Genomic DNA, 23,268 nt, shown 5'->3' on the forward strand with positions numbered 1-23,268 from the left:
TAGTTAAACAACATTTAACAGTCGAAAACTTTGTTTAAAAAACCATTTGTTTAAAAAACCTTAGTGCTCTTAATTTTAGTTGGCTTCTAGATTTAAGTATAAGTTAGCTTTATAGAAATAAATTTAAAGACAAATAAATGGATTGAACTTACATATATATATAAGAAATTTGTTAAGTAAATAACAACATTTTTACACCACAACATTTTTTGAGTGTAGTATTTCCCTTACGGACTAATTTTTTAACCTTCAGTATTTATTTTCGAGAAAAACAGTATTTCTCAATGCGCTATCAACGGTCACACTTCGTTTATGCTAAAAACAGGCGCCAATTTGTGTGATTTTTATAAACAATTTTAAATCAGAATTATGCAGGCCAAAGCTACCGACAGTCGGCAGGAACCAACGCTGCATATGGGTGAGTAAATAACAAATATTAGCAAACATAAATATATCTCTATTTAAATGCATTTCCTAGACACAAATGCGCGTCGCAATTTCATCAAATACCTGGCAAAACTTGGCGAGGTAAGTTGCAGGCTATAAAAATCCGCTTAAACTGCATTCTACGGCGTTACTTTGCAGAAACCCGGGACTACAGTGCGCTTTTTCGACCACTCCGATTGCTATACGGTCCATGGCGGCGAGGATTGCGAACTGGTGGCCAAGATCGTGTACAAATCCACGGCGTTTATTGGCTTCCTGCTGCCGGAGGACAAGAAGGATACCCTGCAGTTTGTGTCCATGTCCAAGGGAAACTTCGAGTTGGCTGTCCGGGAACTGCTCCTGGTGCGGAATGTCCGGGTGGAAGTGTATGTGAAGAATTCCAGCGACTGGCAACTGGAGTACCGTGGCTCACCCGGTAATCTCCTGCAATTTGAGGACATCCTGTTCGCCAACAAGGAGGTTCTCGTCGGCAACAGCATCATCTCGCTGCTGGTCAAACTGGAGGGTGGTGGTCAGCGTCGCGTGGGCGTGGCCAGTGTGGAGCAGAACGACTGCAAGTTCCAGCTGCTCGAGTTCCTCGACGATGACTTCTTCACCGAACTGGAGGCCACCGTGGTGCTCCTGGGTCCCAAGGAATGCCTACTGCCCAGTTCGGAGGGCGACTATGCGGCCGTGAAGACACTGCTCGAACGGAACGGCGTCATGATCACCGTGCCCAAGAAGAGCAGCTCCAATGATCTGCTGCAGGATCTGAATCGCCTGCTGCGATTCGCCAAGGGACAGCAGGAGGATGCCACCGGCTTAAAGGAGCTCCAGCTTCAGCTGGCCTCCAATGCGCTCAAGACGGCCATTAAGTACCTAGATCTGGTCAACGATGCCGGCAATCTGGGCCACTACGAGATCAAGCAACTGGACCTTAATCGGTGAGTGAAAACAGTTGTACTAATTCTTTACTCAAAATAAACCTATTAATCTAAGCAATCATCATCAAATAATAGTAGTTTATTAGCTTGAGGAAAATGTAAACGAAAATAGTTTGGTAGCTTTTTTACAAAAACTTTTAAAAGTACATTTTTCCTTTCAGCTTTGTCCACTTGGACTCGGCTGCTGTGGCTGCCTTGAACATCATGCCCAAGCCGGGCACCCATCCCTCCATGCCCTCGTACCGCTGGCAGAGCATTCTGGGTGTGCTGGACCATTGTCGAACGCCGCAGGGTCACCGCCTGATGGGTCAGTGGGTTAAGCAGCCACTGCGAAGCCGAGATGTCCTCAATGATCGTCACAACATCGTTCAGTGCTTACTAGAATCGCCGGATACAATGGAGACACTTAGTCTGGATTATCTGAAGCGTATTCCGGACATCCTGATGTTGACCAAGAAGCTGATGCGTCGCAAGGCAAACCTGCAGGATTTATTTCGGATTTACCAGGTTATTCTGCGGACGCCAAAGATTTTGAAGCTCCTGCTCGAGCTTGAGAACTCCACGATAGAGAATGTGATCTGTGCGCCTTTTAAAAGTTTCTTGGAGGATTTGACAGGACTGAAGCAAATGGTCGAGCAGGTGGTTGACTTTGAGGCCATCGAAAGGGGCGAGTATCTGGTGAAGGCCTCGTTCGACAGTCGACTGATGGAGCTGCAGCAGACCATGACAGAGCTTTATTCGAAAATGGAACGGTTGCAGACCAAGTGCAGCCAGGAGTTGGATTTGGATGGGAAGAATATGGTAAAACTGGAAAATGTGGCCAAACTTGGGCACCATTTCCGTATCACCTTGAAGGATGATTCTGTGCTGCGCAAGAACAAAAACTATCGCATTGTGGACGTAATCAAGGGCGGCGTTCGCTTCACATCCGATAAGTTGGAGGGCTACGCCGAAGAGTTTGGCAGCTGCAGAACTCGCTACGAGGAGCAACAGCTGTCCATTGTGGAGGAGATCATTCAGGTGGCTGTGGGCTATGCAGCCCCACTCACGTCACTGAACAATGAGCTTGCCCAGCTCGACTGTTTGGTCAGCTTCGCCATCGCCGCCCGCAGTGCTCCCACTCCATATGTGCGACCCAAAATGCTGGAGGAGGGCGCCCGCGAATTGGTTCTCCAGGATGTGCGTCATCCCTGTTTGGAGCTGCAGGAGCACGTCAGCTTCATCGCTAACAGCGTGGACTTTAAAAAGGGTATGATAATAGGGCATAGTAAATTAATTACTTTCCTCACTTCATTTTGATTCAGAGAAATGCAACATGTTTATCATCACGGGACCAAATATGGGTGGAAAGAGCACCTACATACGCTCTGTGGGCACTGCTGTGCTGATGGCCCATGTCGGTGCTTTTGTGCCTTGCAGCTTGGCCACAATCAGCATGGTGGACTCCATTCTTGGAAGAGTTGGAGCTAGTGATAACATTATCAAGGGCTTGAGCACATTTATGGTGGAGATGATTGAAACATCAGGGATAATAAGGGTAAGTAAGAAAGAGGTTCTAAATATAAATAAGCTTGAATAAGGGTTTTAACAATTTATTTTTGACTTATCTAGAAAAACATTTTTTAAATTATACATTCAGTCTTTGTTGACTACTTTTAAAAATTGTAAAATAGTTATAATATCCAGTTGGTCAAATAAAATATTCAACTATTTTCTTCTCCAGACCGCCACTGAAAAATCCTTGGTGATTATTGATGAACTAGGTCGCGGCACTTCAACGTACGAGGGCTGTGGCATCGCCTGGTCCATCGCCGAACATCTGGCCAAAGAGACCAAGTGCTTCACTTTGTTCGCCACTCATTTCCATGAGATCACCAAGCTGGCCGAGACTCTGCCCACGGTTAAAAACTGTCATATGGCTGCAGTGGCGGATGCGGACAACTTTACCCTGCTGTACCAAGTGCGACCAGGTGTCATGGAGAAGAGCTTTGGCATTCAGGTGGCGCGTTTGGCCAATTTTCCCGAGCATGTTGTCCAGAATGCGCAGGAGGTGTACAATGAGTTCGAGGACGAGCATGTGGACAAGCAGAAAAAGGAGGACAAGGCAATCCTGGAGAAGATCCAAGTGGCCATTCAACAGCTGTCGACAGCAGGCAACAACGTGGACATTAACGTCGAGGACTTGACCCAGCTGGTCACCCAGTTCACGAAGGACATCGAGCAGCTGGATAGCGATTACTTCAAATCCGTGCTGGCCACTAGTGAGGCTTAAAAGTGAATAAAAAGGTAAATCATTTTTTTATCAGGCAGTATTAATATCAACAGGGGCATAATGGGGGATTTACAAACATGAACATATATGTCAGCCATGGGTTTATTTTTCCTTTTCCTCTTCAATACTTCTTTTTCGAATATTTTTATTAATAATTTTTATTTTATTATTCTTTGTGCATAAATGTTAAAATTAATTTGAAAATGCTAACCATAGTTTTGCGTTGCCAAACAGGCTAATTATGGAGTTAGTTGGTTAATAAAATATTTCTTCCATTGTAATGTAAACATTTATAATAAGTGCGATCAACTCAAGGAGCTGGTGGCTGAATTTGAAACTTGAAGAAAATATTCCCGTACCATTTATATTTTAATAAATAAACGCCATTACAAATACATACATTTCCATATGTATAAAAATACTGATAACAATTTATTGAGGCCGAAATGTTATATTAAATACATATTTTTAAAGGATTATTTTCATGGATCGGTTTGTTTGCTTAAAAGTTTTCACCACCAAAAGGTGTAACAATTGTTAGATGAATCATCAGCGCTAGACGTTAATCTAATTCATGTTCCACAACCGTCTCATGATTTGAAAACAGAGTGATTTGTGTGTTACTAATAGCGCTATTTCTTCGGCTCCATGCCAAGTCACATTGAACACGCTTTTTAACACAGCGCAAACTACAAAATACGGGCCTGACAAACTGTCAATTTAATCGGCCGGGTTTTAACCTCAGTTGTCAGTTGGGCCAAAGCGCCGCCGTTCCGTTGGCCCGATCTTTAGCTCGACTGTCGTTTCCAAATTCAACTTAAGTGCTGTCAAAAGATAATTACCGTTTCGGCTTTGATTTTTCTTACCTTTTTTACTCTGAGACAACTAAATGACAACAGCTCTCTGAAAGGCCTAAACCAGTTTTACTTTTCTGCCTCGTCTGCGTGTGATTCAATAATGTGGCTTAAATGGACGATTACTGGACTTGCTTCTTTCGGACAAACTTTAAGTATAAGAAATTAAATTAACACATTAAGAATTCAATTTATGGACTCAATATGTTAGAAACAAACTTTGTAAATAATAGTTTAACATTAATTAAGCGAAGATTTCTAAACAAAGTATGTTAGATCCTTTTGAAAGTTGCAAACAGTTTAAATGTATGATTTGTTTTGACACTCTTTATTAAAAGCTTTTCTTATGTACAAACAGCCAAGGATATCAATCTGGGTATCAATCTGCAAAATACTTAAATACCTTAAAACTTTCTTTTAGCTTACCATAAAAGCGTGATTAAAAATGTGTTATAAATAACGAAAATCATCCTTAAATTAGACTTTCCGAATTAGGCTTTCTAGAAATCTTCGACACGACACTATTTGTTCGTATCTGATATATATTCCTTTGCCCGTGGCTGTGCACACATTCAATTTGATATCGCATACTCGACAAACATGGCGTGTTAGCAACGCTTAACAGCATCCAAAATTGACAGGCAACTTTAAATATATTGCATTTGTGGCCAGTTCGGCATGCTTGTCTGCCACGATTAGTGGCAAGCAGCCAGCGAACGAGGCAGCCTCCGATCCGGCTCCATCTCTCCATCTCCAGCCAAACTCCAGCCCCTTTAAAGCCAACTTCATTTTGGTGAATGGGGCGAAGACGTCCGATGCGACGCGACGCGTACAATTATTAATTTGATACGATATAATTGACATGTTGCCGATGCCAAAAAGGAAGCACTAACATGCAGACAACAACAACAACAACAGCAGCAGCAGCAGCAGGAGCAACAACAAGGTGAAACCTCGTAACGTGGCCAACAAGCTAAGCCAGAGCGACGCATATTAATCGCCATGGCTTAGAGGCAAGGACTTGGAGATGACACTGGGACACGGAAATTCAATCACAGAAACTATAAAGGAAGCAGAAAAACTGTGAGTATAGATTTTAGTTCCTAATTATTGTTAACTCGGTTATAAAATATTTGATTTAATGGTTAGTAGGATTTTAATGTTACACATTACATAATATTTCATATAAAGATTTGGTACTTTGTACATTTTGAAATATTTTTTTAATTGGAAAAACCTTTTTTTTCAATTTGTGTTTATGGTTTTTTAAATTGTTTATTTAAAAAAAACTAATCTTTAATGAGCTTTTTACCCTCAGATGTAGAGCAAAATTAATTAACAACATTTTTTTGTTATTATTTTTTATTTTATCCATATAATATAGAAAAACCAAACAGGTTTAATAATTGGGTTGTGCTCATCTCTAACGTTTCATTTTCATCCTCCTGCCTTTTTCACTGCTGGCCTCTCGCTTTCTGGCAGGCAGGCGTGTAAATTGTTTTTACTTAATCGTTGCGGACACAAACGCACATGTTGTTTGGCCACAGCAGAAACAGCAACAACAACAACGGCACCAACAACGAGGCTTACTTGCCTCTTTTGGCCGATCTCCTTTGATATCTGCTTGGCTCTGTGGCGCGCTTTTGGTAATTGCACATCGTCCGCTGCTTCTGTGTTACCAGCATTGTTAGCCACTACCATGAACACGAAAAAAGAGCCTAACCATCTTTTAAATATTGTAAAAAAAATTGATCACCTTTTTGAAAAAAATACAGTATCAAATTTTTTTTTCATTTAAATAATGTTTTATTTAGAGAAGTATTTAATTTCTCTGTACAAAGTACAAGTTACAAAAAAATAAACAAAGTTTCGATATTAATAATACATAACTAACTATTGACAGGTACTAATTCGATATAAAAAGTCTAAAAAACAATTTCAAAAATATATAAATTATTTTATTTAAGCTTTTATCCTATTCCTGTGACCATGACTGTAAGACCAGGGGCCAGTTTGTTTGTGGAAAATTGTTATTTGTTGCTGGTAGCTTTTCTTGTTGTTGGTAGTTGCGGTTGTTGGTCCGTTGGCCAAATTCAGTCGGTCAGACATGCAAATTTTTTTGGTGTGTCTAATGTTAGATGTTTGTTGGTTTTTCATGCAAATTTTCTTGTTTCACTTGACAAATTGTCTGTTCGACTTAATGATGGAACGTAGGTTGGCGATGCTTGAGGTCCGATCGGGGGCAAAATGATTATGTGCATAGTAGTTTGGGCTCGATTATATATGAGCCACATTGGTACAGGTTTTTTGAGAAAGTTTTTTGAAAATGCGATAAGTAATTGGTATGAAAGATTGCAGATTTTCCGGAAAAGATCATTACATGGTTTAGGATTTACTTTATACAAATTTTTAATAAATTAAGTTAAAGAAAGAAAGCTAGTGGGAGGTCACACATATATAATTAAGTTGTCATAAATCATTAGGGTTTTTTCAGATTGTTTTTGAAAGTGTGAAATTAATTGCTGTTAAGGATTGTATTTTGCTTCGGAAAAACCCATGGTTTTAAATTTCGATTATACATTTTTTAATGGAAACCATAAAATCAAAATATTCTTTCAGTCATAGGACCCCATTGTCTTTATTTAGTAGTGGGACGCCTCATACAATCAGTGACGACAATTGTGATTTTTATTTATGTGAAGGCCAAATTCATCTTGGGTTTTTTCTTTGTTTTAAAATACAAAGGTATGACTTAAGCTCCCAACTATATACATAATAACTCGAAACACCTTTCCAGCTTGTCTCGTGTCTGAATCCCATTTGTCCACTCTCACACCTTGCACAACAGCCTTGGTCCCTAATTTCGGTTGAGGTGCAGCCAATCAATTATAGTTATAACAGGCAGTGAAAAGGGAAAATCATTAAAATCTTATCTTTTAACCAATAACGTGGCAGATGGTTGGATGGATGGCCCCCCATTTGAGTGAGACAAAATGCCTGCATCAACATCTATTATTAGCGGTCGTATCAAAAAATGATTAGCAGAGCCGCCAAAGTCGATGCTAAAGTCAAAGTCAAAATGGTGTTGGCCTGAATGGAGGAGAAACATAACAAATTATGAAGATGGACGGGTTTGCCTGGTTGGCTGCATCCACAAGACTGATTATAGACTTTAAGGTGTAACCGGGGAGAGAAAACTACATAACACTAATTTCATTTTAAACGAACAGAAACGTTGGCCGTGCATATAATTTAAATAATTGCATAGGCGCTGTGAATACCGCGGCTATTGATGATGTTATCATGTTATGTTCGCATACGATACTCGTACACACTTATGCTTATACTTATACTGATACTTTGTTGCTGTCTTACAATCTTATCTACAATTTCCGCTGGCAGCTGCTGGTAGTCGACGCGCCTGGTTCCCCTTAATTATAATGTATCGCTTAATGGGCCGTACTTTGCTGCCGGCAGCCGCTCTTTCTCCTTCTCCCCCCCAAAAACATTGTCTTTAAACTCTTCTGATTATTGGGTATTCGCGGGATAGGTTTTGGGGTCGGAAGGCAGCGCCATTTTAATCCACTGATAAAACAATTTACTCTTGCCATCATCTGGTTCGTTCTGCTGATTAAATTATGGTTACAAAATTTTATGAAGCCATTTATATCACTCACGAGATGTGCCGCCTATAGCATGTAGCAAATCGATGGGTTGCACCACGAGCTCCACTCTGTGGTGCACCTCCCTTTCTGTACTTGTTTTCAATTTGTGCCAGCCAGCAGAAAAGCGGAAACAAGAAAAGAAATCGCCAATGAGGGTAGGCATTAAGTTATGCAATTACTGTTTACCTGCCCATACTAAGAAATTAAATAATTATAGGCATTAGTCGGTTAGTTTTCGGGGAAACAATTTCAGGTGCCATAAAATTAAGTTATTTTTATGGAAAAATGTAAAAATACACAAGGGGGTAAACAGCTTAATTGTTTCTTTCAGAGTCCTTAAAATAAAAAATACAATTTAATCCTAAATATTCAAAATAAATAGGTAATGATATATTTTTAAAGGCTTTCGTATTTCGTATTTTTAAGTTACCTTTTACCCCATTGCTATAGGCAAACATAAATGTGAGAAAAGAGAGAAAAATTAAAAATGAAATAATCTTTTAAATAAAATTTACATTTTTAAAGGATATGTTTAAGTATGCAATTTATTTTAATCTTTTACAATTTCCATTATGGCCTAAAGCTCATAAAAATATTTAAATTAAATTATATCGCTTTTTGTAATATCTCGGCATCTAAATGAGATTTCCCTTTAAAACACCTTGACCACGCTATCGCGTTTCGTATATAAAAAGCTTACCCTATGAATCAAATATCATGTGCTGGCCTTATAAAGATGTTTTTATGAATAATTTTTTTTAGCCGGGTTTTTTGTTTTCCAACGACCCAACTCTCTCGTATTATGGCAAGTGATTAGCTCGGAAGAAAAATTACATGAAGAAACCAAAAAAGGCTAAAAAATTCGGGGGGATGGGGGGTAAAAAAAAGAAACGTGTGCAATTTTTATTTACCAACAACACTCGAGAGCGGGCTAACACAAATTTAACACTGGCCGCCGCCAATGTAGCCATCATGCCGGCATGCAATGCTCGACTAACGAGCAAAAAAAAAAGGCAGCAAGAGTAACTGCAACATGGAAACTACCAAACTGCCTTCTCGTGGTAATCAATTTTAAAATTTATGACAAAATTTGCAGCTTTAAATTATGCCATTAAGCACGGCATGTAACTCATATCGTCAGGCTGCCTGCCTGCCTGCCTGGTGGCGGCTTAAAACAAGAAAAAGCCGAAGGAGAAACATGTTAACTGCTTTCCTTCGCCCCAGAGTGTGTGGTGTGTGTGTAGAGTGTGTGCTGTGTGTGTGCCCATGCAATGGCGTTTGCATTATACGCTCGTATTTCGCCACATTCAACAACGAGCTACAGAATGACGGGTGGCCATAACTCATGCCCGATGCCCCATTCCGCTCCAATCCGCTCCATTCCGCCCCAATCCCCGGCTGGAGTCCACCGCCTGAGACCTGGGCAGCAGTTGTTGCAATTACAACTGGACACCACATGCTACAGCTGCCTCCTGTGTGTATGTGTGTTAAATATTGCAATTTATCACGCAAATGCGTTTTTCAATTTTAACATGCCGCCAGGCATCATAAAAACGTTACAAACCCACAATATGAGCCAAGAGCCACGGCGAGCAGTAGAAAAGCGGCATGGGGGTAAGCTGAGCCCACAGATGAGGCACTATCATATGCTGCACGGAAAGAAAAATTGATATGATAAGATCAACTGATTATTTTTCATTTCAACTTGTACCTGGCCTCCAAGAGTTTATCAATTTTGTTGATATTTAAATTGAGAAAATGGAAAATTTAACTTGATAGAGTTGGCACTTCCATATTTATGAAGATGTAATTAAATAGAACTACAGGAAATACACAAAATTATCAAAATATAAGTTCGGTTTTAGAGCATCCCAATTCTAGCATGCTCAAAACGAAGGATTTATCGAAGTGAATTTCGGAAATCTTGTATATTTTAAATAATTACAAATATCACCAAAATAAAAGTTATGTTTTGTATAAAAAGCAACATTTTTTGAGCCGTTTAAAAGGCTTTTGAGCCTTTTGCTCCTTGGGGTCGGTTTTACCCCACTTCAATATTTGTTTTGTTGCTTTTTTAGACCCAAGAAATTGAAGTTGTCATCGACAAGCATTTCGTTCTGTGTGGATATGAAAGCTGGAGAGTATAGGAAATGAAGTGGCCAACACCCAGCCAACCAACACACCACACACCACATATGGAGTCGGGTCCCACAAGGTTGATGATGAGCCTGGACAAGCTGCTGCTCAGCACATCGATCGAAATGGACGCAACACGAAATATGAGCAAGAAGTATTTGCTCCTGTGGCGATGGTAATTGTAAAGGTGATAATCACTGAAAGAGCTGCCACTTCTTTGGGATGTACTGTAAAATGAATTAGAGTCATAAAGTACACTGGATTTTCTTAAGGAATTCAAACGATTCTTACCTTCCCAATATGTACAGGATTTTATTGATATGGGTTGCCATTTAAAAACGAGATAAAATTGCAAGCCATACTCAGAAAACTAGCAAATGTTTTAAATGCTAAGAAATAAGTAATAAGGCATTATTTATTTGTTGTAAAATGATTTGTCTTACTTATAAGAATGTTTTCACCCTCTTTTTGCACCTATCACTTCGAGTTTCGGAGCCTTGTTTTCTCTGTATAGGCATATAAATGTCATAAGCCTAAAGCAACATATTTTTTGATTGTAAATATTAACCTAAAATCCTTTAAAACATACACATATTTGGACGTGCCTTTTTCTGCCAGGAACTGCGTGTTTTAATCTTGGGGAAAACAAGGCACTCAATTGCTCCAAACTAATTTGAAGTACTCCAAAAACTGAACAATGGACTGGTTTCGTGGACAATTTAGGTTTCGAATGCGCACAACTTGATATTACCTTAGCCACAGTCCAATTAGCTGGCCATCCATGCAGCCTCTGTCATCTCGATGTCAGTCGTCCGTTTGGCATCGTCCTCTCCTGGCATTTGGAAAATGTTAATAAAATGGTCTAGGACATGCCACCATGGCAACGAGACAGCGTTGTCAACGATTGCCAATTGGCAACATTCGTTGGCTCGCAGGGATGTCGGATAAGTCTGGGAGTTGGCCATTGATATGCGGATAGAGATAGCCAAGTTGCGGACTGGAAACACAGTCTGATCTAGTTTGTGCCGTGCGTGTTGGGCCTTTTAATCATTGGCTCAAAACGCCGCTGGTCCGAGTCCGTAATGGCGCTTAGTTTATTTGGCATATCAATTTGCATGACATTCGCTTATAACGCTTTCTTGCGATTTTTACCCCCTGTCCCGCTTTTGTCAGAGATTAATTGCACAGAGATACCCGTTGGGTGGCAAGTTATGAAAAGAAGTTAGTCATGAAGCTATTACAAATCGCGAACAGGTGACTGCTACACTGAAAAGATATATTTTCCATTTACATTTTTAGTCTTATTTATCACACAAATGCTGAATTCTACATTTTGTGAAATCCCAAATATCATCCAAAAATGGGTGTGCCATATATAATTAAATTGCTTATGTTTGTATTTGAATTTCAAATTCACGACTAATGAAGTTTATTATACATTTTTATTACGCCCCTAAAATATTGTATTTTAATGATTTCGTTGCGTTGCTTTTTACCCTCAATAATCCGAAAGTGGGCGATGAGTTTTGTTGTTAAATAATAAACACATGTTAGGAGATTAGGGTATATTGCTATGATAATCCATGATTCAACATTGTTTAATAGAAATTAGTTGTTGGGCTTACTAAGTGATAAACAAGGCATATTAAACCAATTTTCTTATGAGAAATAGACTGATATCTAAGATATTATTAAACAAAATATTAATATATAATATTAAAAATAATTATTAATTTTTTTTAATAAAATAAGTTAAGTAATTTTTACAATTTTCTTTTTCACTTTTAAAAGGGTATCAAAAAGATAATATAATTTTTAAATAAATATAGACACAGCTAGTTTTATTGACGCTTTTGTCATATCATTGAACAAAATTTAAATATTAAATTAGCACAATATTTAACGTCAACGAAAAGCGCACGCATCGTAAAATTCACAAAAATATTTTTATGTGAAATTGTGTGGATTAACCTTTTTTCTTTTTTATATTTACTTTGCTTATTTCTCCGTTTAGTTTAAGCATTTGGTGATAATTTATGGCTAAATAAAACACATTTCGGCGGCGGCCTTTTTGTCTAAATTGTTTTCGGACAAATTGAAATGTATTAATATAAAATGTATAAATAATTTATGAAGGCTTATGCAACAGTCTTTCCCTTTAAAAAAAATAGGTGAATTTAACAAAAATTGTCACTTAAAACAAGGAATTCATTGTGTTTTTATTGTCAGCTTCAGTCTATCAATGTTAATATCGAAGTTCAGGCTGTCAGAAGTCATTAATATCTATGGAAAATTATCACAAATTTATTGCTTTAATAAGTGTAATGTTCGTTTTTCGCTTTATTAATTTATGTTAATTGCTGGCAAAACGTGATGACATAGCTCACGAGGTGTCAGCACGAAACAATAGATACATAATTTGATTTTACGGTTCTTTTGAATAAGATCTGAACTTATGTGTAGATTTTGCTTGCCACCTGGCCTGATCGATGTAATTCCCTATTAAATACATACTTTACTGCTTTAGATTCAATCAGATGAGATGACAAAAGTGCCGACAATAGATTTGCCAATGCTATGCAAATCAATGAGGAAGTTCAAAAGACTTAATGTTATAATTTATGGCTCGGCACAATCATACTTCGATTTATGATGTCAAGCATATGAGACTGTGACAATTAAAGCTTTTATAAATTGCCTTGTGTTCCACCATAATAGATTGTCACCGTCTTTGCTTATAGATATGTAAATGTCATATATCTTTGTTTGCTTGCTGTTTGTATATTTTTAGTGTCTTCGGTTTTAATGAATTGAATTTTTTTACGGCATTACTATCTGTCACTGATTGAGCAGGGTATAAGGTCAAACTTTATGCTGTCTAATTACAGTCACAAGTTATAGGGAATATTTTTTATAATAAAATGTACAACGTATTTTATATATAAAAATATATCATATAAAACAGATTCAAACCCATTATAAATATTGGTGTCCAATCTTGACAATGATCTAATAACATTTCTTAAATTTGTTGCTCTACTGCTGCCTTTATCTACAAAATTAAATATCATTCTTCTCGAATAAACTTGCACTTAACCTGAATTGGCCAGCTATCGATGTAAAGGTATTTGCCAACACGAGTGCACTACGACTTTTAATTCGGAGGCAACTCCATCCCCAAATGGCTTTATGCTAATTATATAGATGCCTTCGATAAGACAAACCGACAACAGTTTAAACTTTACCTGTCCCTGTGGCAAATTAATTCATTTTCTTGCAAGATTGCTGCTTGAGAGTTTCCCTTGCTCTGAGAACTTATCTCTGGCTGACCATCGCCATATTTAAGTTAATTGCTTTGCATAAATTTTTAATGCGGTCAAATTAATTAGCTGCTGGGACCTCAATCAGCAGACATTTGTTCTTATTATAGTCGGCTAATGCGGTTTCAGTTGTTGCCATGTGTCAACGGTTTTATTTATGCACGAATGCAAGAGTTGTGGCTTATAAATGTAGCTGTCAGTTGTCATAATTTATAGAATAACTGTCAGAGCTGTAACACCTCTGCGCACGATTTTTCTTTCTGGTCTCGGAGGCCTCTAAAAACCTATCGCTCGCAATGCTGCCATAATCATAGCGTCAACATTTTTGATTTATGTGCACAGTTCTCCATTTTGGGTTTTGTCTTTATGTTTTATTTTTTATTTTTCATTCTTTTTTTTCTATTTTGTATTTTTTGTTTTCATCTTTTCGACTCATGGGAGTACGATGGAGTCGAACAGCAGGCTGGCCTGGCCCGCTGGAAATAACAGTTAGTAATGTGGGTTGGTAGGTAGGTCGCCAGATTGGTAGGCTTGGAAGTTTCGCGACAGTTGATTATGATTAAGTGCTAAGCCCCAAGCCAGAGGCGAATAATTCTATAGATTTGAGCTCTACACATTAAATACTCATTTCAATGCACTTAGAAAAACAAGATTATTGAAAAACGTTAATTAACAAAATTGATTGTGTTTTTAAAAAGGTTATGCAATAGAATTCAAGTTTCTGTTTATTTACTTTTATTAATTACAATTTCTTAGCTTAGCATGAACAATTTTTTAATGTTAAAAAGGCGATTGGTTAGTAATGCTATTATCCTTTATCCAGTATGAAAAAAATTATGTAAGTTATTTGTGATTCTCCCTGTGTAAAAATACAGCCAATATGCATTAAATAAATTAGCTGTCATAATTTTAAATCTAAAATAAATTTTGCTTTATTCAAATTTTTTTTACATAAATAAATTGCTTTAAACAATCAAGTATTTTAAAGTTAATTGATTGAGTAAATGTTGTTTCTTTAGGACTTTTCTCAAGTTGAGAGAAACGGAAGTTGATTGCAAAATGTTGTTCATCAATTATCTCCAAGATATTTTTGAACATTTGTTTAACTACATTAGTACATTTATTGGTTATCTGTTGGGAGCAAAAAAAAATATCACATAGCCAAGTTAAATGCATGCATAAATCAATCAATTTCTACATCTGACAGACAGTCTCGAGTGCCGCGACAGTCGAGGGTATAAATGACAGACGGTTACGTTGTGTGGACTTTGTTTGCAAAGTAGGTAACGATATAATGAATATAGTAATATAAGTGATACCCTTTAGCAGACCAGTTTGATTTTCAAAATGGATAAAGGCATGGACACAATTATTTTAAACATATATTCTGTTCGGATACACTCTCTTGATTTCATTATACTTTACTTTTATTTTAATCCAATTATTACGTATACGCCTACAATTTCATATTGTACCCTAGTTAAGTGCAGTTCTTTCAAAGTTCCAAGCAAATTTAAAATGGTAATTGCTTACAAATACAAGTAATACTCTTAAAATGATGTTTATATTTCGAAGAGTATTTTTAATTTTAACATATTTTTCTATACCTTTGTTTCAATCTACTCTCTTTTTACCCTGTTTTCTTAGCTGTCTTTTATATCGGCTTCTCTGCCTCTCAACGGCAGCGTTTAGCTGTCAAACTGATTTATGCACGAGTTTGACATATATTAATGGGCGGCGGTGTAAAATAAATGCGCATTAAATTATTAAAATGTGAAGCTTATTTTATTTGAATGTTTTGTTTTCTGTTAATTTTCACTATGCAAATACTTAAACACAATGGCTAATTTGGAGAGCCTTTTCATAGTTGTTAATGAGGAATTGTTTAATTGAATTTAAAAGAAATCGCGTTTATAAATTGGTTTAAAAATGTCTTTTATCTTTATTAATATGTTTGTGTTCACGCTGTCGTTGGGCGTATTGTTAATTGCCTTTCTTTTCTTAAAATCGTATCTTGCTTTTACGTGACGTAATCTGAGCATTATGTAAACTATAAATATCTGCATACACATTTTGTGCGTATAACAAACATTTGTTAGGCAAAAGATGCAAAAAATGCCAACGTACAAATATTTTTTTGCAAATGAACATTAATCTGTCAGCACGCAATGCCATAAAAAATTGTGTCACAATTAATTATCTGTTTTTTTTATTATTGTTTTGGTTTGGTCGTGGGCTTTGTGTATATCGTAATTACATTACCGCCATCGATTAATGAAAATTGTTTAATAATTTTATGCTATGTTATATACCCCGTTTTTTATTGGCAGTTGATTTGGTTTGCAACTGATTGCATTCATAAATAAAATGAATTTGAAGGCTCAGCCATATATTTGGTTAATTTGAAAATGTAAATTAATACGATTAATATGGCAAAAGCTTGTTCGGAGTACATTTGAGTTGTAAATTGAGAGCAAATCCTGTTTTAATAACAGCGATTAAATTTACAAATTTAAATAATTAATTGAAAGCAGAACATTCTCATGATATATGCTTTACGCGTATTCTAAAGTTATTGGTTCCTTAAATTAGAATTAAAGCTAAGTAAAGACTGAAGGTAAATACAAATTACTTTCATTTTAATGGAAACTTAAAATATGTTATGATTCACAATCTTAATGGATATGCACCTCAATTTATCTGTCCATTGAGTAATCCACAAAAAAGAGGCAATAGAATTTCTAAACCATTTCTTATTTCAAGACGACAGATCTGAAACGAGCCAAGACGATGCCATAGCCATTAGCCGCCCACAAATGTAGTGCGGATGAACACGCACGATTAATAAATTAAATTGAAAGACACACAAAGTGTGAGAAGGCGAGAAATACAAATTTTCCAAATGAAATTGTTAAACACTGACGACTGGCTGCATTATTCTAAGCATGTGCCTTGAAATATGTCGCGACATGCTAATAAAAATATTTGTTTTCCCTGCTCTCCCAGCTAGATTTATATATTTTCTCCTGTGCGCAGCGATGGTACGCTTGAGTTGGTTTTATTTTTGTTTATTAGCCGCCTGCTAATAAAATTAATTTGAAAATACTTTTTAAAATGCCTTCGACTTGGATGGCTGGCTGGCTGGCTGGCTGGCAGGCGGGCATAGCTTAAGATTTTTATTTATTTGTTTTTCTAATTTGTATTTTTCGTTTCACATTCATTTTTCTACGTTCTGAGTACGTTGTAGTTTGTGCTATTTATTTATGAGCTTTACGGTTGTATTGTGTGTTATTGTTTCTTAGTCTATAAGACTATATTTTTTCAGTATCCTAACGATCTGTTTCCTTGATGAAACACAATGTGTTTATGTACTTAATTTATGGTTCCTTGTGAGAAATTATTTTCCAAATGTCTGTGTGATGTTTAAAGCCTATGTCAAATCTTTAAAATAATCCCTTGGTCTATACTATATAGCTTTAATCTATTTAGCTTAAAATCATCCCCCTTTCCACAGTATTATTTAAGTCTTGAGATATATATTTGTTAAAAGTGACTAGGTATGTTGCGAAAATCATGGTAATTTATTATTTAAGACTGCATTTGATTTATGTTAACATAATATTTCTATATGTACTAGTGGTCGTATTTCCTTGGCGACTTTCAATAGGAATTTATTTTCGTCACCAGAGTCGTAAACAATTTAAGCGAATTGGCTTGAGGGTCATTAACTAAAATCCATAGACTTATTTAAAACACAAACAGCTGTGCCAACAATTTGTCAACCAAACACACATAGAAGTTTGCTTTACAAATTAAATAACATATGAAATCTTTTTACAATGATCATAAAATATCCGAAAATGAAAAAAAGTAAACAAACTGTGACAAAAATGTGAATTTAGAGGCTTAACCTATACGCATAATGCAGATTCTCGAGGGGCTTTTCTTGAAGGCAAATATTTGTCTGCGATAAATCTCCATCGTTTCCCCTTCATTTTTTTTTGACAGCCACACGACCTAACGAAAAGATCAAAGCGAAATAGCGAACACATTTTTTATTGTCGTGCCTTATTAATAATGCTTAAAAAGCTGAAGTTTTTAATATTCTTTTATGATTTGTGGCCAGTGACAAAATCCATTAGATCTGACATTTGGTGCGAACAGATTAAATTTAAGTATATACTCTTCGGCCTCTCGACATTTTTGAAATATGGCAGAAAGGGTAAAACGAAAAGCGAAGGAATTTCTATGAAAACAGCTTAAATACATTATTTATGTTATTGTTTTCGATCTCGGATATTTAATTAATATGAGTGTTTTGCTAGAGTGTTGCAATCATTTAATTAGAGCAAATCAATTACCCTAACCGTGTGCTAATCAAATGCATTTTAAATTTGTAATCGATTTGTTACTGGAGCTCTAAGTAAATGCATTTATACGTAACCTTACTACCGGAATGTGTCATTGGAAGTGCGAAATATCTTTATGTTAGACAACTTTATGTAGCTGTTTAGTTGGCTTAAGTAAAACAGTAGGCTATAATTTGCATTGAAATCGATTTATTTCCAAATGTGCGCGTTTTACATACAAAACTTTATAGGCACCTAAAAATCGTATTTTATGATCTCTTAGCCCAACGACTTTTTCTCAGATTCATCATCCGGTAAATCCACTGAGCACTGCTGTTGGATTTTGTGCTTACGCCGGTCGCGGCAACTGCCACAGATTCTCATGCAGAAGAAATAGATTAGCTCCAGGAAGCTGAGACACGAGATTCCCATAAACAAGCCGCAGATGCCACCGCAGTTTGAAATCAAAGTGGAGACTCCGAAAAGAATTGTGCGTTTGATGGCCGTAAACTGGTGCTCCTTGAAGTAAACGGAGAGTCGAGATCCAATGGCACTAAACGATTGTAACGTTATACATATTAAATGGCCTGAATACTTTGAATTTAAAGGGTTTACATATGATAATTAAGAAGATTAAAAATCTAATATATAAATTAAATGTTGGGAACGGATAAACCTGAACTATTTTCTTAAAAACTCGTTCATAATCTATGGGAGTGCTATATTAGTTACTCACTCTGTATGCTCATATTCTTCGCGAAAGGCTCGAATGGTTTTGGCGATGTCGTATTTGGCCCGCGATATCTCGAAATTATATTCAAGCGATGTGCAAGCAGGCATGCAGTTGCAGGTAATATCGGCACTGTCATCAACACTTTTGGCCATTGTTTGATTTTGCAGCAAGGCATAGAGCTCATCCTGGGCAGTTGTGTAGCAGGTGATGTCATTCAGCCCACAAACGGGAGTTCCCACGGGTTCTAGGGCAAAATTCAATTGATATAATGGCCTTAAAGGCCAATTTTAAGATCACTCACTCGGCATCCAGAACTTGGCGCAACCGCACTTGGCAACCGTATAGTTGGCCAGGCATTCGGTTTGACAATTGCTCTGCGAATATGATCGGAAGAAGCGCAGCGAGCGCTCATCATCGAACAGACACTGACGTCTAAATAATAATATATAGATTGAAAACGTGACATTGTTTTGTAACACCTCACAACTCACTTCTCTGAGGTAATTTCGTGCAAATTGTCGGTGGACACGACATAAGCGGGCAGCACACTGACCAGGACCTCATCGCCATGGGGCACCAGGATATAATTGCCCGACGTCAGCGGCACACTCTCCGGGGAGTTGAGAAAGACCTGTTAAATTACCCATTAGCTGCGCACAGATCCACACCCATTTTTGTATTAACACACCTTATAGCCCTGTTTGAAACTGCGACAATCGTAGTCAAAGTTGTGCTGCAAACCCTGCAGAAAGGCGAAGAAACCGTTCTTCACCGATGAGAACACCGTCCTCTGGGGATACGCATTCTGGCCCTGGTCCACGAATCCCGTATCCAGTGACCAATTCCCGGTTATGTTGTTCCACGGCGGCAACTCCACGTCGAAGTAGTTGTTGAAGTTCACCACATCCGGGTCAATATAGCTGATGAACTTCTCGTCGCGATAAATGTCCTTCGGTCGCAGGCCGTTGAACTGATAGCATATGCCCTCGTCCGTGGCCACAAAGTCGAATATCTTGTCGCAGAAGTAGAACCGTCCATTCCACTTGCAAAAAGGCCCCGTTTCGTTCTTCGATATACTCAAATCAATCAGTGTCTGGGTTACGTCCACATACGGCGGATTTAACTGCGATAGCAAGGGCGTGAATCGTTGCACCACATCCGGATCACAAAGATGCATTGCAGCTGCCATTCGGGCCAAGCTGAGGGGTTTAGAAAAAGAATACATTTTTTGCTGATAAATAAATTCCAAATTCCACAACCAAATTGGAGGCGAAAATTTTCTAGATACAGAAAAATGTCTATTCTGAAAGTTATCATTAAGAAAATTACAAAATTGGTAGTCGTTTAAAGGGGAAATTTACAAGAAATATATAAGTTAAAAGGGTTGGTCTTATTTCGAAGTTTCTGTAAGAAACTTTATTTTGTTTTAAATTTTGAGTTTGGTGTTCGTTTGAAGGCTATCCATAATATTTTCAAGAATATTAATTACGTAAAGGGTATGGTCTTATTTCTATATTACAAAGGTATTCCACCCCTTTCTTAAAAATCTAGGCTTAACTGCTTATCGACATAGGCTTCTTAGTGAGATAACCAATTTATTATACTATCTTAGATCTTAAATTAGCTCCGGTATAATTTTAGCCCCAAATACTCAACTCTTCATCCTCCAAATCGCTGACGTTGCCATTCTGCTTGTACTCATTCCAAAGCAGTCGCGATACGTTTGTGTAGTCAAAGACATTCCTTTCCATTTTGATTTCGGGGCAAATGGTAATGGTGGGAAAGGGTATCTTATGCACTGGCACCAGAGTCTCATCGAAGCCCAGAATGACCGGTGAATCCTGCCATTTGAGATAGGTATCCCAGATTAGGGAGACGGCAAAGTAAACGGAAATGCAAGTGAAGAATAGCCAATAAAGTCTGAAAGACATAAAAGTTATTACAAAGTAATTGCTCGTATTAAAAACACACTTTTCATAGATGGGTCTGTGGACCTCGAAAATATATCGTATGCCGTGAATGGTCGTACTCTTGGCATACTCCAGAAGTAAGCCCTTGCAGGCGGATAGTGTACTACCATATCGAATGCGAGACTTGATGATCACATCGCTGGGCACATCACTCAGAGCAGCCGAGGCGATGCTAGCCCGGGTATCGAATCCGGGAGGAGTTAAAAGCTCCGGACCTGGCAGAATGCTGATGCCCGGCTTGTTCTCCTCGCCCTCCCTGATTTCAGCCATTGTCCACGAAACAGGACGCTTAAAAGGCGACTGAGCTGCGCCAGCCATGCGGAGTGTCCTTTTATAGCTGACCTCCACGAAAATACCTGAAAAGTGGGTGCGTTCTCCGGTTCCAGTGGGTCCTTGCTCGGGGACTTCAATTCGCACGCACCAGCGACGCATTCATCTACTTAAGCTTAATTACAGACCCACATGGCTTGCCATTTTTGTTGCCGCTACCTGTGTTTATTGTATATACTTACTTTCAATGCTTAATTTGCATAGTGCAACAATGCGGTTTCATAAACAATAAATTTAAACTCTCCTTGAATTGAAAATGCTACCAGCGAAATTAATTTGCATTTTTATCTAAGGTTATATTATTATATTCTTTTATATTAAATTCTTTGACTTTTACTTTGTAGCTCGTTTTTAAATCCAAAAATTAATTAAATTCAATGAGATATATATTTTAAATAATAAAATTCTTAATATTTATTGCAGTGACTTTAAATTTTTTAAATAATAAATGATTGACAAGATCCTAAACATATTTAGAAATTAGTTATAGCATTTCCTTACCTGAAAATGTAACTTCAACTAAGTTATTATTAAAATGGCTATGATTTCAATGCATTAGCTTGGATATATATTTACAACTTTATACATTCTTCTTCATCCCCCGAGAGCATGAAGGAATGCCAGCACTTGTATAGCTGGACCACTTATCAAATCATCTTGGCCGCGAGTCACCGATTTTGGAAGTATCCATCGAGTACTTACTTTGATTTTATGCTAAAAAGATTGTCACCATGGTCGGGATGCTGGCGAACATTACTCTTTTTTCCGAATGCTCGACATCGTTTAAACATGTTCCAGGAATTTAGTGGGATACTCTCCTTTTATGCAGGACTGGTATGGTATGGTTTGGGTACGGTATGGTATGGGATGTAGTATGGAGTATGGTATCGTCTGGCGGCATTCGTGCGTGGTTTGATTTTGTCTGCGTAGCGATGCACCCTCCTTCGTTCGGCCAACTTTTGGATCTGGCTCAGTTGTTGGCACTTATTTGGGGACATTGTCATCGATATAAAACGGGCCTTTTGCAATGTCCGATGGTCAAGAGGCATCCGTTGCGCATTTTTCGAATATTCAGCCAGCTCTGTGTGGCTTTGCGACTCTGCAGTTTAGCCTCTTTTTTTGGCCCATTATCAGAGTGTGTGCATCAGCATTTGGTTTCGCGTGAAATTCACTCACGACTTGTAATTATTTAATTTTATTGTTTGTTTTGTGACCAGCCGACAGGGAACAACGCCTTGTTCGCCGGGAAGAGAGTGCCTACTGTTTAACAAGATCTCAGTATCAGATCAATTGGCTAAAGGCCATTTAAAGCAACACTAAATTATTATGTAGATAAGTATTGCAATGCCCAGGCAACAACGCCTACAGTGGGCGTCATTTGTAAGTAACAGAGCTTTTATATTTGCACGCAAATTGTTTTCACATTGGGGCGTCAGATTCTGTTTTTGTGCGCCTCGAATATGGTTATTAGTCATTAGGCTTACAGAGACAATTATTACTGGTAAGTGGTGGGCTTAACATGCCCTTAACGGAATTGATAAATGGACTTAATGAGCGGTACTTATGGAATCACGAATCTTAACTGAACACAAATTACTTGGCAATGTTTTAAGCTTACGTAAATACAAAACTGGGACAGGTGGCTTTATATTCTTATTTGTATTTCTGTGACGTTTGGTTATTTTTCAAATTTGTTGAAAAATCCGCAACTGAACAAAGAGCCCTTTTAAGAGGTCCCCAGTAATTTAGAATACATTATTCATATTTTAATGTGTTCCCACAATCGCCGTACTCACAAAATCTCACAGCTGGCTAAAAAAAAACGACACAAAAACTCAATGGCCTGTCTGCATTTTTAAATATTTTTTGCTTTTGCCTTGAGTGTGTGCATTTGATGGAACTGTAATTAAATTGGCGAGTGCTTCGAAACGTCACGACAGTCTACATATTTTAGCAATTCTATTTGAATAATTGACGTTTCGTTTGTGGGTGGGCTGAATACTGTCGGAATTACCCTTTGAAGGTCCAATATAAAGCTGTTGAAGAGATGGTAAATTTGCCAACTAGTTTTCCCCGGCAGAGATATTCATTAATTATTTACAATGGGCAGATGAAATAAAATAATAAAAGAAAATAGAATAAATATTGCAAAACAAAACTCTGACATATTCAGTTGCAATTTTGTATTTAAATTTGGCAATAGAATTTAATTTGTGATTCGTTTATTTCTCCCATCTATTTTCATCGTGGAAATGGAAACATTTTATAT

General features: G+C 37.5%; 2 protein-coding genes across 6 annotated transcripts; one reads left to right on the top strand and one right to left on the bottom strand.

Annotated features, from left to right (window-relative positions):
• The first annotated feature begins 171 nt into the window (after positions 1-171).
• Positions 172-18,408, top strand: LOC128262713 (DNA mismatch repair protein spellchecker 1). Of its 5 annotated transcripts, none has more exons than XR_008268372.1 (8): positions 355-418; positions 479-528; positions 586-1,370; positions 1,532-2,619; positions 2,675-2,907; positions 3,094-3,656; positions 5,379-5,579; positions 18,269-18,408. XR_008268372.1 is itself a non-coding variant. In XM_052997157.1 (7 exons), exons 1-6 carry the CDS (start codon positions 370-372, stop codon positions 3,640-3,642), a joined length of 2,754 nt encoding a protein of 917 aa, XP_052853117.1. In that variant the 5' UTR covers positions 355-369; the 3' UTR covers positions 3,643-3,656; positions 5,169-5,371. The 5 variants fall into 5 exon arrangements, 2 of the variants coding, with proteins under 2 accessions (XP_052853119.1, XP_052853117.1); XR_008268370.1 differs by lacking the exon at positions 18,269-18,408 and adding an exon at positions 5,979-6,205; XR_008268371.1 differs by lacking the exon at positions 18,269-18,408 and adding an exon at positions 5,983-6,205.
• Positions 18,160-21,141, bottom strand: LOC128262714 (pickpocket protein 28). The gene is made up of 7 exons (XM_052997160.1): positions 20,671-21,141; positions 20,356-20,619; positions 19,388-19,898; positions 19,191-19,330; positions 19,001-19,131; positions 18,703-18,943; positions 18,160-18,519 (listed from the first exon to the last, which is right to left on the bottom strand). The coding sequence occupies exons 1-7, from the start codon at positions 21,099-21,101 to the stop codon at positions 18,246-18,248; spliced, it is 1,992 nt and encodes a 663-aa protein (XP_052853120.1). The 5' UTR covers positions 21,102-21,141; the 3' UTR covers positions 18,160-18,245.
• Positions 21,142-23,268: the final 2,127 nt, after the last annotated feature.

This window comes from Drosophila gunungcola, unplaced genomic scaffold (genome assembly GCF_025200985.1).
Source record: "Drosophila gunungcola strain Sukarami unplaced genomic scaffold, Dgunungcola_SK_2 000001F, whole genome shotgun sequence".
In the NCBI taxonomy this organism is placed as follows: domain Eukaryota; kingdom Metazoa; phylum Arthropoda; class Insecta; order Diptera; family Drosophilidae; genus Drosophila; species Drosophila gunungcola.

What these genes read in the sequence shown, in the direction of transcription:
- LOC128262713 (XM_052997159.1), top strand. Translation starts at nt 370, where the DNA reads ATGCAGGCCAAAGCTACCGACAGTCGGCAGGAACCAACGCTGCATATG. An exon ending in GGAACCAACGCTGCATATGG is followed by an intron (nt 419 to 478) that starts GTGAGTAAATAA and finishes TGCATTTCCTAG; the next exon opens with ACACAAATGCGCGTCGCAAT. An exon ending in AAGCAACTGGACCTTAATCG is followed by an intron (nt 1,371 to 1,531) that starts GTGAGTGAAAAC and finishes TTTTCCTTTCAG; the next exon opens with CTTTGTCCACTTGGACTCGG.
- LOC128262714 (XM_052997160.1), bottom strand. Translation starts at nt 21,101, where the DNA reads ATGCGTCGCTGGTGCGTGCGAATTGAAGTCCCCGAGCAAGGACCCACT. An exon ending in GTTTCAAACAGGGCTATAAG is followed by an intron (nt 19,331 to 19,387) that starts GTGTGTTAATAC and finishes GTAATTTAACAG; the next exon opens with GTCTTTCTCAACTCCCCGGA. An exon ending in GAAGAATATGAGCATACAGA is followed by an intron (nt 18,520 to 18,702) that starts GTGAGTAACTAA and finishes ACAATCGTTTAG; the next exon opens with TGCCATTGGATCTCGACTCT.